Raw genomic sequence first — 16,293 nt, 5'->3', positions numbered from 1 at the left:
TGTTGGTGTCAGAATTTGAGATAAACCAAGTGCGGGATAAATCAGTTTTTACTTGAATTGAATGTGCTAAATCAAATTGATTTAGATACAAGTATTTTGGCTTTGAATATGATAACAGCCTGTTATCATATTCAAACAATTCCCGTTGATTTATCCTTAAAGTACTGAAGGAAAATAGTAATAAGGATAAACTAGAATATAATATACTCAGGTGGGTTTCAACTTACCTCACTTCCTCCTATGCTGCATGGGCCCCACTCCCCAAAATAAATAAGCCAAAAAGAAAATGGCAACTGGAAAATTGGCTTCTATGCATGTGCAGAAGAAAAAAATAAATAATTTATTTTTTTTAATGGTGGCACCCACGAACCGGCGCTGACCAATCCGGATATCACTGTGATGTCACTATTGGGTCGCTACCGGTTCAGGCGAACCGGTCTGAACTGAGAGGAACCCACCTCTGAATATACTGGAATACAGTGTTCCCTCGATTTTCGCGGGTTCGAACTTCTATACCACGTTTTTTCAAAAATATTAATTAAAAAATACTTCGTGGTTTTTCCCCCCTATACCATGGCTTTTCCCGCCCGATGACATCATATGTCATTACCAAACTTTCGTCTGCCTTTAAAAAACATTTTTTAAAAATAAACTTTAATAAATAAACATGGTGAGTAATAATCTAAATGGTTGCCAAGGGAATGGGAAATTGTAATTTAGGGGTTTAAAGTGTTAAGGGAAGGCTTGGGATACTGTTCATAGCCAAAAATAGTGTATTTACTTCCGCATCTCTACTTCGCGGAAATTCGACTTTTGCGGGCGGTCTTGGAATGCATCCCCCGCGAAAATCAAGGGAACACTGTACTATATAATGCTTTTGTATACAGGGGTAGGCAAAGTTGGCTCTTCTGTGACCTGTGGACTTCAACTCTCAGAATTCCCGAGCCAATCATGGTAGCTCAGGAATTCTGGGAGTTGAAGTCCACATGTCATGGAAGAGCCAACTTTGCCTACCCTTGGCTTAAAAAGTTTGGAGAACTGGTTAAAAATAAACTGCAAGATACGTTTCTTTTCCTCTCTATCTCCCTTCAGTTAATAACTCCACTTAAAAATTGCAGCTGGAATGCAGCCATACACACCGAATCAAGTCAATAAATAACAGAAACTGGGAAAATTAGGGCAGGGAAACCTATCAATCACCCATCTAGGGATGGAGTTAACCTCTCCCCTTTAGGGAGAAGGACAAGGTTACAAACATTTTCATTATAAATATTATTAAGTAACACTCCTGAACAGGGGTGGATTCCACTTATTTTCGCCACCGGTTCGCATCATGACGTTTCGCGCATGTGCAGTACTTAAAAAATAAGATGGTGGTGCCTATGGCGCCATCGGGAGAACTAACTCAGGAGCGTGGCAGACCTGGGTCACTGCCGGTACTAGAGATCCAGGCCGCCAAGTTACTCCCGGTTCTATAGAACCGTCCCAAACTGGGAGGAACCCACACGGGTCAAGAGTTAGCTGCCATAAAATTACTGAAACTTTACTTTGTTGTTACAGGCTATTATAATAGAATCCTGAAATCCTGACAGTTTTCCTCTCCTTTTCCTCTGATACTAAAGACAATCAAGGTGAGACAATCAGGCATTTTTCCTCAACTCCCCCTGTTTTTCCAGGCCAAGATGTCTTCATAAAGGCTATCACATACCTCTTCAAGGCCATCTTCATATTCCCCTACTTCATATTCCTCTTGCTATATTAGGATAGCTAAGGCAGTAGTTCCCTACCATTTCCTTCATGTTTAGCAATATATCAAAACTTATTTTTTTCTAAGCCATCATGTAAATCTAGAATCAGAAAGATACCACCACAGAGCATGGGCAAAGTCCCACTCCTTCAATACAATTAACATTACTTCACTTAAAATTTATATTTTAAAATGGTTAAATTTCATGGCACTTTGATTTTCCCACTGAACATCGTAAAAAGAATTTTGATGAGCATGACATTTTTTCCCCAAGGTTTTGAGTGAGATTTCAGAATCTCACAAGATATTGGCCACTTTTTCATTTTGGCATGTACAGCATGGGTTACCCATAGTAACTTGGCATAAGTTGAAGGGAAATGGTGTGACTTGAAAGACAATGGTAGAAGTGAGGCTGACTCTGTAAAGTGAGTTTTTAGGCATGTCTAAGTGTACTACAAATTAAATTAGCTTTTCTGGAAAAACCCCAGAATAGAACAGAAAAACTAGGACTAAATGTATGATTCAGAGAAACAAACAGGGCTGGAGGCAGTGATTAAAATTAGGACAATATTTGGTCCTTGACCGGTTATGATTACATGTCATACAACAGGTTCAGATAAACTTACATCAAGAGAGACAACTTGATATTCTGATTTTGGATTATAGATCCAGTGGTTATGGTGGTTGAGGCAGATGGGACTCTGAAACTTACAGAAGGCATCAGGTGCCTGGCCCTACCTTGCTTGCAAGAAGCAGGAAGATTAGTTTTATTCACACAACCAATGCATTTTCTTTTATTTAAATACATCCTGAGCAACTGTACCCAGTACAATTGATCAAAAACAAAACAAAAGCTCCAAATCTATGATTACTGAAATGAGGTTTTATGTTACAAGAAAGTATGTATTTGCACCTTAGAAGATTTTATGAAAATCACCAGAAAATCAGAATAATGTTCACTTCTATCCTAATTGTATTGATTAAGAGAGCTCTGTTAAATTGAGTGCTGATGAAACAAACAAATGTAGGTGCTTGTTCCCAGCAATCGCTCACTACCTGCCTGGAGGAAATTCTGAAACAAGATAGAAAAGTGAAATCCTTTTCATTTCATTAACTTTTCAGCATGTTGGATTCTAAAGCCCATTGGTCTGAATATGGCCATCCTGTGAAGTTCCTGGTTGAGTTACCAATCCTTCATTAATTTGTCTACTAATTTTAAAAGCAGTAGGCTGCACTTCAAAAAGATCCTTGATGAAATATTATTTGTTATGTGAGCAATTCGTTTTATTTGTAATCTCTGGGAAAAAATTCATGGCATCGGACCAGAATATCTCTGGGACTGCCTTCTGCCACACGAATCCCAGCGACCGGTTAGGTCCCACAGAGTTGGCCTTCTCTGGGTCCCGTCGACGAAACAATGTCATCTGGCGGGACTCAGGGGAAGAGCCTTCTCTGTGGCGGCCCCGACCCTCTGGAACCAGCTCCCCCCAGAGATTAGGATTGCCCGCACCCTCCTTGCCTTTCGCAAACTTCTTAAAACCCACCTCTGCCATCAGGCATGGGGGAATTGAGACATTTCCCTCGGGCCTATACAGTTTATGCATAGTATGTTTGTGTGTGTGTCTTGCTCTTTAAATAAGCGGTTTTTAGAGACTTTTTAATATTAGATGTGTGATACATTGTTTTTTATTATTGTTGTGAGCCGCCCCGAGTCTGCTGAGAGGGGCGGCATACAATTCAAAGAAAGAAAGAAAGAAAGAAAGAAAGAAAGAAGGAAGGAAGGAAGGAAGGAAGGAAGGAAGGAAGGAAGGAAGGAAGGAAGGAAGAAAGAAAGAAAGATACTGTTGAAATTTTCATCTACCCCATACCAAGGACTTACAAATTGAAATATCCACTATTCTTAAAAAAAACCTTTCACTAGGTGAAAAAGTATAAAGGTTATATAATGAATTATTTATTATAATAGAACAGAAATGAAAGGCAGATAAAAGACTTCTAGGATTAAGCACATGCAAAACTGAGATTAAGAGATTGTAATCTTGGGAGTGGGGGTGGAATCCTGAAAATTAAGAGACCTAAAAATTAAAACAATACATCTCAGCTATTACACTTAAGGCTCAAAACCCCAGCCTTTCACCCTAGATACCTTTCATCCCACGGGCAGCGAAATTCTGTCATTCGATTATCCCAAATCAGTCCAGTTCCTAAGGGAGCAGCACATTCTGAAGTAAGATCCTATTTAAGAAAGAACAAGACAAAAAAGTGATGCATGCAGGAAAAAACATTCTAATCCCAACCCTCCCAAACAAGGCCATACCTTAATACTTTCTCCCTCTTATTCTTGCTCACAGGAGCAAAATTAGATACAATATATTACCTTCTATTAGCTCTTCCTAACCTGACACTCTCCAAATGCGTTGGACTAAATGCTATCGGTAGATGGGTGCAATAGTTTAATAGTTTACACTTTCTGGTAGAGAGGATGATGGGCTCCAGCCTGAGTCCAAAAACTCGGTAGAGTAAACTCTGGTCCCAGTGTCTGAGCCAGATTGGATCTTGCAACATTATTTATTTATTAGATCTGTATGCCGCCCCTTTCCGTAGACTCGGGGCGGCTACACTATGCTGGTACACGTATATTTGCCTTCATTCGCAACAGTTTAAATTCAATACAGGATGTGCAAAACGACTATATGTGTGCAGAAGAGGATAAATTATTATGGGTGGTTATACAGCCAGCCAGAAGTTTATTGTGGTTTTGGCATTTTTATCCACCTATGGTTGTCAAACTCGATCCTGTCATGTGATCGCGTTGCGTGACATATCGTGACGTTTTTGTCTTTATGGAGCTGGGGTGGGTGTGGCCTGCATGTGACGCATCCAACCTGTGGGTCACCAATTTGACAGGACTGACCTATTGTGTCTGTCTCAAACACATGAGATAGGCAGGTGTTATTGCTTCATGGTGTTAAATGTATCATTGCAGGATGAAGCAGGGATGGTAGAAGTGAGGTTATCATGAGTGGCATTCCTAAATACTGTAGTTTAGGAACTTTTGAAACTGAGTTGCTGAGAGAGAGAGAGGAAAGTACAATGGTACCTCAAGATACGAACCCCTCGTCTTACGAACAACTCGTGATACGAACCCGGGGTTCAGAAAAATTTTGCCTCTTCTTACGAACTTTTTTCGAGTTACGAACCGGCGTTCGGAGACTGCTGGGAAGCCGCGCGGCTGTTTTAAAAGGTGACAGCCGGGCGGCGGGGCTTCCCAGAAGCCTCCCGAACGCCGGTTCGTAACTCGAACAAAGTTTGTAAGAAGAGGCAAAATTTTTCTGAACCCCGGGTTCGGTTCGGGAGGTTGCTGGGAAGCCCCCCAGCCCGGCTGTCACCTTTTAAAACAGCCGCGCTGCTTCCCAGCTGTCTCCTGAAGCCGAACGCCAAAGCCGAACTTCCCCGTTCGGCTTCGGGAGACAGCTGGGAAGCGGCGCGGCTGTTTTAAAAGGTCGCAGCTGGCCTGGGGGGCTTGCCAGCACCCCCCCGAACCCTGAGGGGTGCTGGGAAGCCCCCCAGGCCGGCTGTCACCTTTTAAAACAGCCGCGCGGCTTCCCAGCAGTCGCCGAAAGCCGTTTTTTTGCGGGGGGTTTTTTGGTTGCACGGATTAATTGACTTTACATTGTTTCCTATGGGAAACAATGTTTCGTCTTACGAACCTTTCGTCTTACAAATCTCCTCCTTGCACCAATTAAGTTCGTATCATGAGGTATTACTGTACCACTTAACTTTGGTTTAGATGAATGGCTAGAGCAGTGATGGCTAACCTTTTCGTCGTCGTGTGCCAAAAGTGTGTGAGTGTGCAGGCACCCATAGTGCAATACGGCACCATGCCCCACCACGCTCCCCCTACCCCCCGTGCAGGCGCATGTGACCCCCCCTTGTCCCCCCCCCCCCCCGTTTTGGGACTAGTAAGCTTCCCTGCGGTCTACTGGAACCAAAAATGGGTCGGGAAGCATGCTGTATCTCTGCATGTCCTCTTTTGGGCCTAGTAAGCCTCCTTGCAGCCTCCTGGGAACAAAAACAGGCTGCGGGGGGTGCTGCCCCATGCTCCCCCAAACATTATTAGTGTGCCTGACCCCCCACACACACACATGCATACTCATCTCCCGCATGCACCCCGCCACCCCCCAATATCCCAAAAATCAGCTGGCCAGCAGGAAGCAAGTGTATGGTGGAGCTGAGCTGGGTGACGGCTTACGTTCCTGCTGTGGTTCACCATCACAGGACTAAAGCTTAAAAGAAGCTAGGACTTTATTCGTGCAAGCAGACTTGCATCTTCCAGTTCTGTCCCAAGATTGAATGAAGAATTCATAGCTGCTTTTTCAGCCCAGAATTTGGGAATTGAAGGGATCTACTTACCAGTCGCTGCAGGTCCAAAAGTAGATCCTCAGCATCTTTGTTCATCTTTTTTGCCCGTCCTTTCCGTTTGGCCTCTGGAAGTCCTCCCTTCTTGTTAGCCTTTTTCTAGGGAAACCAAGAGGACATTACTTTGATACACCAACCTGCAACCAAAGTAGCAAAGCTCTCCTCTCTTCCATGGGTCAGAAAGGGAAGCTACCTTGCTCAGCTAACCATACTCCCACAGTGTCCATCAAAACAACAGGTTTATACTTTACCAATGGAGCCTGAATGTCCAAAGCAGGCACAGATATGGGATCCAATACTGAGGCATTTCCCAAATCAGAAGCCATTGAGATATTACTTCCTTCAATCCTATGGAAGAAAACCAAACACACTTTACAGAAAATTCCGTAACAGATGCTAGAGCGTAGCTGTCAAACACAAAACTGACTCTTGTAGAATGTTCACAACTTAGATCTGTTTATATGTGGCTTAAGAAGCCAGTGTGTACTTTGCCCCTTGGCAGAGTCTGCAAAGAGTTGGGTAGTCTACAAGCCGAATGAATGAATGAATGAATGAATGTCTATTTTTGATGTTTTGTTTGATTTTAGATATTTATACTTCAGATTCACTGGAGATATTTCAGATACTTACATGTGTTATAGAAACTTTCAATAGTTTTTTTTGATTTAATGTATTAAATTACTAATTGGGCATTCACTCTTTATGCTAAGCCCTGACACAATTCACTCATTTTAAGTGTAGCATGTTGTATGAAACCAGCCCCTGAGGTTTATAAACCATTGTCTATGGCTTATTGTTATCAGTGCAAAACAGCTGTGGTTTATTTAATACACTGTAATAAATAAAATTATGCCTGGTAAACCCAACAATACACAAATTCCTAAGTGTAAGTTTATCAGTTAAAATGCAAACTGTGCCCCAATATCTATGGAAACAAATAGGACTTCAAAGAATAATGTATCAAGAAAAAAGATACACTATTTTGTAAATTGATTTGGTATGTATGTTTGTTTGATTGGACCGTTGGTTGGGTTTTATAATGGGGTTTTACTGTTTTTTAGTATTTAATATTTGACCTTTTTTACCATTGTGTTGTATTATTTATTGTTGTAAGCCTCCCTGAGTCCCAAGGGATTGGGCAGCATAGAAGTCAAATAAATTACATTAAGTCAAAACAGAATTAGAGCTACATTTTCTCTTTCACACAAATGGAAAAGCAGCAGAAGTGGGTTCAAATGGACTTAAAATAACAATGACAGAAATTATCCTATTTCTGCTCAAACATCCGGCTATGATCAGATCAGAAACCAAACAATGGTCTTCCTCTAATTGGCAACATCATCATCATTCTCTGCAATAATTTCCCTCACTAATAATGTTTGCTATTTTTGCCTTGGAGCCCATTAGCTTCATTTTGACAGAACCTTTCATAAGAACATAAGAAGATCCATGCTGAATCAGGCCAAAGCCTGTCGAGTCCAGCATTCTGTGTCACAGTGGTCATTGTCCATGGGGATCTTGAGCAGAAAGAGAAGGCAAGACCCTCCCTTTCCCCTGGCCCCCAACAAATGGTACCCAAGGGAATCTTGCCTGCCTCAACCAACATAGAGGTGGCACATGGACATCCCTTTCAATAACCACCAATACACTTGGCATCCATGAATCTGTCTAATCCTGCCTTGAAGCTATCCAGACTGACAGCTGTCAGAACCTCTTCTGGAAGTGAAATTCCATATACCAACGACCCTCTGGGTGAAGAAATATTTCCCTTTATTTGTCCTCGCTTTCTTACCTATGAACTTTCTCCAGCCATCAGTATAGAGAGACTGCAACTCCACAGAATTTACCTACCTGGCTGTCAAACTCAGGTTGACCTGAGTGGGATGTACTTCGGAGTCAACTTAAAAGCACCGTCAGAAGCAGATCTGAGGGGGGGGGGTGACACACAGCAGTCTCTTTATAGAAACAACCCCTGTGGTCCCAAACCCCTTCTCATCCCCACGTCTTGTTTGCAGAAGGCAATGCAAAGAAGAAACGCCGCCCCTTTAGAGAAACGGGTGCGGTGATGCCGCCTTTGCAACACACACACACACACAACACACACACGTCCGCGTTACCAAGGTGACACAAGGACCATCCACCCATCCCATCCATCTATCCACCCACCCTCCAAACCTGCAACTGAAGGACCATTTCCCCACCCTTGAAGGGTCCAGTCCAGATGAAGGGACGGCAGCGGCTTGGGAGGACCTGTTCCCCGCTGTCCCTCAAACTGCGGGCTGGGGCGACCTGCTCAGCTAGCTGGAGCCAAAGGCAACCGGGACCTTGTGGGATCGTCCGCAAGAAAAGGAGAGTTGAAGGATGGCAGGGCTCGAGAGGGGCGGGGCCATCACCACTTTCCTCATGATCACCTTGCATGCCCATCCACCCCCCGCTCCAACTCACTTGGGGTTAAGGCTGACCGGCCACGCCCTTTCCACGTCCTGAGCCCGGTCTGTCTTTCCCACTCTCTTTCTCTAGCTCCCAGGGCGCTGCCTGATGCTGTCACCTCGGCGCCACTCCCCCTCCGCTAGGGGGAGTGGCGCCTTCGGCAGAAACTGGGCGAGACCATTCCGCTCGGGGCGGGTGGTTGAACCAAATGGCGCGAAAGTTCGGGCGGGGCCTCTCGGCGAGGATCACAGGAGCTGGATTGGGCAAATCCACTCATCTTTGGGGCGGGGGTAGTAGAGAACGGGTTAAAGGAGATGGAGACGTAAAGGCTTCGACGTTAGCGTCTCTTTTTCTTTGTTTTCCTCAAGGTGTGTCTCTTCCTCCACTCCGGCTCCATTAGGGTTTGATTGAGAAGCTATGAAATCATTTCTAACGGCTTTCCAGACAGCTTTCCCTGGCTGCTTGATTTTTGGCAGTGGGCATACACACACTTGGATGCTCTGAACATGTGCTCAAGTTGTGACATTAGAAACTGCCCTGAGAAGTTGTTAGATGGGAAAGTTAGGGTGGGAGGTGAAATGCAATCATTGAGCATCCCTTAAATAATAAATACTTTATTGTCATTGTATGTACAGTATATACACAGTATACCCATATAATGAAATTCACATGACGCCTAAAGACCAGTCCCAACACATATAACAATCCCCAAAAACCTGCCCCACCCACCACAAATTCCCCACCTGTAACCATCTAAACATCTACACAACAGACAAAGTAACACAACATCCCTTTGCTGCAGGGCAAGCTATGATACATAAACGGGCAACAACACCATATTGAATGGCCCTGAAGATTTTACCTAGTAAGGTAATTAAATATCTGCACCAAACAACCAAGATCAGGGATTACCAAGGACTCCACAATTCAACCCTAAGCTATAGATACTCTTTTTTTTGTACTGTAACTGCCCACACTTACTACACAGATAGACTGTGGTTTCAACGATTAGACTCCCCCATCCACCTCCCTTAATTCAATTCAATTCAATTTATTAGATTTGTATGCCGCCCCTCCCCGAAGACTCGGGGCGGTTCAAAACAATAATAAAAACAATATTCCAGCGAAAACAAATCTAATATTAAAAAGCACATAAAACCCTATCATATTTAAAAAAGCAAACAACATATACATACCCAAACATAAATATAAAAAAGCCTGGGGGAAAGGTGCCTCAACTCCCCCATGCCTGGCAGAATAGATGGGTCTTGAGTAATTTACCAAAGACAAGGAGTGTGGGGGCAGTTCTAATCTCCGGGGGGAGTTGATTCCAGAGGGCCGGGGCTGCCACAGAGAAGGCTCTTCCCCGGGGGCCGCCAAACGACATTGTTTGGTCGATGGGACCCGGAGAAGGCCAACTCTGTTGCCCAATAAAACAAAACATTAAAACAATTTAGCCCAGTTTCTGTTTGCATTACTTTTATTATAGTATAAGTGTTAATGGACAAAACTCAGCTGAATTAGACAAGCACCAATGAAATGTGGGCTGTATAAATGGGTTGGTTTGTCCAGCACCCCAAGGCTTTTTAGACATTGGCTGAGTCTTTCCTGCCAGATTGCACCATTGGGGTACTACTAACTTACATTAGTATTGAAAATTATGAAATTGTATCGTTAGATGCCTGCGGCTCTTTGACTCCTCTCCTGGGGTCAAACTGATAAGACTTTGGCAGACAAAACCATTAGATATCCCAAAGAATGGATTCGTATAGGTTGCAGCATAATGATTTATTGAAGCCTTTACACAAGAATCTGGTCAACTAACAATCAGCAGTAAAATGGTGTTACCTGAAGGGTTAACGGGATTCACAGGATGGGGGAAGAACTTGGATTTCTTGTGGCAATCCAAGGACTCTAAACTGATGACATGTTTAACTCTGTCCCCCACCTCTGCCTGCTCTTCTACCCTCTGGATATGGACAACCTTTACACACAAAGAGGATAAAGTTGACTACAGATTGCAAATTCATTCAGATAAATACAAGGCATTGTTGGGTTCCAATACTGAAGAGGCAGGAGATTGGTTCAGTGACTTCAGCTCTTTATTGGTTACAGTGAGCAACTCCAGCTAACCTCTGCCGGGAGACCTCAGTTTAAAGAACTAATCAGGGTTGAGCACTTCTGCTCAATAGTGCGGCTGTGCTTGAAAACAGCTCAGCTAACACGCAAATCCCAGGATACAACAACACCTACAGACAATCTTTTCTCTCCCTTCCTTCTTACTGCCACGTTCAGCCACAATGTTAATTAATCTCCGGGACCGCCTTCTGCCGCACAAATCCCAGCGACCAGTTAGGTCCCACAGAGTTGGCCTTCTCCGGGTCCCGTCAACTAAACAATGTCGTTTGGCGGGACCCAGGGGAAGAGCCTTCTCTGTGGCGGCCCCGACTCTATGGAACCAACTCCCCCCCAGATATCAGAGTTGCCCCCACCCTCCTTGCCTTTCGTAAGCTCTTAAAAACCCACCTCTGTCATCAGACATGGGGGAATTGAAATATTCCCTTCCCCTAGGCTTATAAAATGTATGTATGATATGACTGTATGTATGACTGATCTCTTAAATTGGGGTTTTTAGATTTTTTAATATTAGATTTGTTTATGTTGTCTTTTTATTGTTGTTAGCCGCCCCGAGTCTGCGGAGAGGGGCAGCATACAAATGAAATTAAATGAAATTAAATGAAATTAAATGAAATTAAATGAATAAATAAATAATCAGGAAGGCAGTTGAAATGGTAAATGAAAGGGGGGAAACGTAGAAGCTCAATAGGGAACCTAACCAACAAATACCTGTTTTGGGGCACCCAGCTAATTGCAGTTCTCAAAAATTCCTAGAGGGCAGGCTCTATTCCAAGGATGACATTCAAATTTTTCTCTACGAGTTCTGTAGCCGTGGCTTGGTGGGCATGGCAGGGGAAGGATACTGCAAAATCCCCATTACCTGCCCATTCCTGAGGGAAGGATATTCCAAAATCTCCATTCCCACTCCACCCTGGGGCCAGCCAGAGGTGGTATTTGCTGGTTTTCTGAACTGCTCAAAATTTCTGCTCCTGGTTCTCCAGAATCTGTCAGAACCTGCTGGATTTCATCTCTGCTCTATTCCCTAGGAGGAGCAACGTGACTTGCTTTTCCTATAAAGGCAAACATCTCAAATATTTGGTTCTGTAGACCTGTGATATTAAATGAAATAAACAGGGCTTTATTCGTCCCATGTAGCCTTCTCGGGATCAAAAAGTTCGGGTGGTCTTGCTACAGCCTGGTTTTCCATGGTGAGGGAGAACGTAGGTAAGACCTCCTTCGTCGCCAATGAAATAAACAGGGCTAGGCGTTCGGAATCTTCATAGTTTATTGTTGCGCAACAGGAGTAACATTGTCTCACCAGAGGTTACAACATAATTGGCGAACAAAAGCAAACGGCTCTGGGCTATTTTTCTTATACCCTCTTGGCTTCCCGCCCAAAGTAACTGCCAGTAATTCAAATATCCTGCTCAGCAAACAACCAATCAGTATCCCGTATTTAAATCCAAAACTATTTACATATTGGTCATTGTATATTCAACATTAAACCTATGGCACACTCCCTATACTAGATCCAGCACATGCGCAAGCTTGGCCAGCTGATTTTTGGCCTTCGTTTCAGTTTTTTTCATTCTCCCCAAGCTTCAGGGAAGCCTCCTGAACCTGGGGACAGCAGAAAAATGGGCCAAACTGAAGTGTTTTCAAATTATTGTTTTGCCTGTTATGCTGTTTTTTGCTGTCCCCTGGCTTCAGGAACCCATTGTAGGGCCTGAGTACATGCGTGGCGGGCAGTAGAGCCAGTGTACATGCGGGGGGAGGGCATGGGTGTATATAGGCATGTGTGCACGCACTAGAGTGTGCATGCACATCCTTTTGCCACGTGAACCAAAAAAGGTTCAACATCACTGCTGCAGCCTATAGAGCTGTACTGCACTTTATGCTGTCAAAATAAACTCAGCCTCTGCTTCAAGTAACTGGCCCTGTGTGTTCTTCTTTGGAGGAACTGGCTTAGATTCAAACACGGAACTTTGCTTCTCACATTAGAAAGTTATATCTTTTTTCAAGGAAAGGAGAGCCCGTGTCATTCCTTTTCCTCACCTTGAAAGTATCTGCAAAGGGTACAGAAGTGAAATACTTTACTCCCTGGGAGTAATATGCTGGCATTTGGGAAAGTGTTGGTGTGAATGAACAGACCAGCTGACACAGACTGCTATATCCTGTTCTGGGAGGAGGGGAGGTGACAAAAATGGACCTAGGTTGTGATAGCTGATTGTGAGCAGGTCTCACATGTTTTAAAAATAAGGCAGACCTGTGAATTGAGCGGTAGGCTGAGAGAACAGGTGAGAAGGCCAAATTGCAGTAAAGAATGTCAAAGTCAATCAGATTATCTTCTCATCTTCCATCAGATCAGAGCACACACATACCCTGTTTCCCCAAAAATAAGACGTACCCCGGAAGTAAGGCATGTCAGAGGTTTTGCAGAATTTGCTAATATAAGGCACCCCCCGAAAATAAGGCGTAGTCAAGTTTACATACGGTACTGTGGAAAAACATACGGTACCATTCAAAGTTGTTCATAGCGGTACCGTAATAATGTGGTGTCCCCTGCTGGCCCCTTCCATCGCTTTGTACACAGTCTGCTGCTGTCTCACCACCATTACAGTCTCCACTACAGTGCGTAGACTGTAGTTCTTCTGCTGGCCGGAAGCTGCAATAACAGGAGTATACTGTTGTACCATATAAGTGCCGTCGTTTGTGTGTGTGGGTGCCATACTGTCAGGTACCGTACCGTAATCAGTATACCGTACGGTACACTTTCTTTGGGGGTGTCAGCTTTTCTGCCTGTGAATTTGTCTTATTTGAGAAATATAAGGCACCCCCCGAAAATAAGACGTAGCACAACCTTTGGAGCAAAAATTAATATAAGACAGTGTCTTATTTTCGGGAAAACATGGTATATATATATATCATAGAATCATAAAATTGGAAGATAAGATTGTCTTTGGAGGGACTCCAAGATGATGAGCATTGTATAAACCCTGTGGTATTGAAATAAAACAATGTACAATATAAGTCAGTGATGATGAACCTATGGTATGGGTGCCACAGGTGGCACGCAGAGCCATATCTGCTGGCATGCAAGGCTGTTGCCCTAGTTCAGCTCCAACATGCATGGGTGTGCTGGCCAGTTGATTTTTGGCTTGCACAGAGGCTCTGGGAGGGCATTTTTTGGCTTCCAGAGAGCCTCTAGGGAGATAGGGGAGGGCATTTTTACTCTCGTCTGGTTCCAGGGAAGCCTGGGAAGGGTGAAACACGAACCTACTGGGTCCACCAGAAGTTGGGAAACAGGCATTCCCAGCCTCCAGTGACCTCCAGGGGGTGGGGAAAGCTGTTTTTGCCCTTCCCGGGCATTGAATTGTGGGTGTGGGCACTCACACATGTGCGATAGCTCGCACCCACGCTCTTTCAGAACCTGAGGAAAAAAAGTTTCGCCATCACTGATATAGGTTATACAGCAATATTATAATGGAAAAAGTCAAGATGGCAGCTGCAATCAAAGCCCTGCCCCTGTTTACTATACATGGGTTGTATGCCCTTTCCCACATAATGCATGCATGTACATTTCTTCAGAAGAAGCAAGGCTTTGATCTTTCATCTATTTCAACCTTTTTTTTTAACCATACCACCATATTTGCATGATGCTGCTGGAGTTGGAAGGGACCACCATCAAACCATCTCGTCAAGCACTCTTCATGCTCCAGGTGTCTTTCTCCCCATTTGGACTGGAAACCAAGATGGACATTTCTTTAGAAACCAAGAAGGCCTCAAGAGTTGTTAATCTAATCCTACGTAGCTTCTGCTCTGGCAATCTCACGCTACTTACCAGAGCTTACATAACTTTTGCCAGACCCATCCTCGAATACAACTCATCTGTTTGGAACCCATATCGCATCTCAGACATTAACACCCTTGAAAATGTCCAAAGATACTTCACAAGAAGAGCCCTTCACTCCTCCACTAGAAGCAGAATACCCTACGAGACTAGACTTTCAATCCTGGGCCTAGAAAGCTTAGAACTAAGACACCTTAAACATGATCCACGTATTGCCCATAAGATCATATGCTGCAACATCCTGCCTGTCGGCGATTACTTCAGTTTCAACCACAACAACACAAGAGCACACAACGGATTTAAACTTAATATTAACCTCTCCAAACTTGACTTCAGTAACCAAGTTGTTGAAGCGTGGAACTCATTACCGGACTCCATAGTGTCATCCCCAAACCCCCAGCACTTTACCCTTAGATTATTCCTGCTTGACCTATTCAGTTCCCTAAGAGGTCAGTAAGGGGTGAGTACAAGTGCACTAGAGTGCCTTCCGTCCCCTGTCCTATTGCTCTCCTATATCTCCTATACCTTTCTTCTATTCCTATATCTCTTCTTCTATTCTTTCATTGATATGTTTTATTCCTATATCTTCTCTTCTATTCTTTCTTAGATATATTTTACTATGAGTATATCCTCTATAACTTTCCTTATGTATTTTACTATGTGTATACCCACTAAAACCCTCATTGTGTATTGGACAAAATCAATAAATCAAATCAATAAATGAAATATACCTTTCTTCTATACCTTTCTTCTATTCCTATATGCTTTCTCTATTCTTTCATTGATATATTTTATTCCTATATCTTCTCTTCTATTCTTTCTTAGATATATATTTACTATGAGTATATCCTCTGTAAGCTTCATGATGTATTTTACTATGTGTATACCCACTAAAACCCTCATTGTGTATTGGACAAAATCAATCAATCAAAAAAATCTTTTGGCTCCGCCAGCTAATTATCTTCCTCTGGTTAGACGGATGTGCCTTAGTAAGGCAGTATAACACAGCCATGAACTTTTGCTGGATGGATGAATGAAGCATATGTATGGGAGGGAGGCAGGAGGAGAGGGAGAGGGATGCCCGCCAATCTACATCCTTCTCTGTCTTTTGCAGCCCTGGAAACTTTGTTCCCAGTTGCTCTGCCAGTCCTTCATCCAAAAAGGAGAGGATTGCGTGGGGGGAACAAGCAATGATCTCATAGGGGCCTGATGGGCAAGATAAAATCCCAGAGCCTCCTTTGATGGCTCTATTGAAGCTTATGGGAAAAAGAGAAGCAGAGATGTTGGGCGATAAGAGACTCTTGACCGCCCGGTCTTCAAGAGAATCTAGGGCTGACGTTGGAGGGATTCTCCTAAATTCTAGCCACAATTTAAAGAAACCATCTCACGATCAAAACAAGATAAGAATCAACGATCAAGTAAAGTTGCTGTATTTCCACCTCCACAGTTAACTAAATGGCGTTTTAAGACTTGAAATACTGGGATTAGACAATTCACAACTACGTTGCCTCCAATTGGATCTAAATGTAGTTCTTAAAATCATATACCAAAATGACCTTCCTGTTAATGACTACTTCATCTTCAACTGCAGCAATATATGAGCACATAATAGATTCAAACTCAATGTAAACCGCTCCAAAATTGACTGCAGAAAATACGACTTCAGCAATAGAGTGATCACTGCCTGGAACGCACTACCTGACTTTGGGGTTTCTACTCCTAACTCCAA

At 43.4% G+C, this 16,293-nt stretch overlaps 1 protein-coding gene across 2 annotated transcripts in view; it reads right to left on the bottom strand.

The window, feature by feature from the left end:
* The window catches only part of HDAC6 (histone deacetylase 6), a 55,634-nt gene extending 46,935 nt beyond the window's left edge, over nucleotides 1–8,699 (bottom strand). The window contains exons 1-4 of one of the 2 annotated variants that reach the window (XM_070741241.1): nucleotides 8,612–8,699; nucleotides 6,418–6,514; nucleotides 6,161–6,265; nucleotides 3,894–3,982 (exon numbers count right to left, since the gene is read on the bottom strand). In XM_070741241.1, coding sequence (XP_070597342.1) covers nucleotides 3,894–3,982; nucleotides 6,161–6,265; nucleotides 6,418–6,492 — 269 coding nt within the window. In that variant the 5' untranslated portion in view covers nucleotides 6,493–6,514; nucleotides 8,612–8,699. Of the gene's footprint in view, nucleotides 1–3,893; nucleotides 3,983–6,160; nucleotides 6,266–6,417; nucleotides 6,515–8,367; nucleotides 8,448–8,611 lie in introns of those variants that run through there. The other variant, XM_070741242.1, reaches the window with a different exon arrangement.
* Between the last annotated feature and the right edge of the window lie 7,594 nt (nucleotides 8,700–16,293).

The sequence above is a fragment of the Erythrolamprus reginae genome, chromosome 2 (genome assembly GCF_031021105.1).
Source record: "Erythrolamprus reginae isolate rEryReg1 chromosome 2, rEryReg1.hap1, whole genome shotgun sequence".
NCBI classification, from domain to species: Eukaryota; Metazoa; Chordata; class Lepidosauria; order Squamata; family Dipsadidae; genus Erythrolamprus; species Erythrolamprus reginae.
The sequence above is the reverse complement of the archived record's forward strand: the minus strand, read 5'-3'. Positions and strand labels throughout refer to the sequence as shown.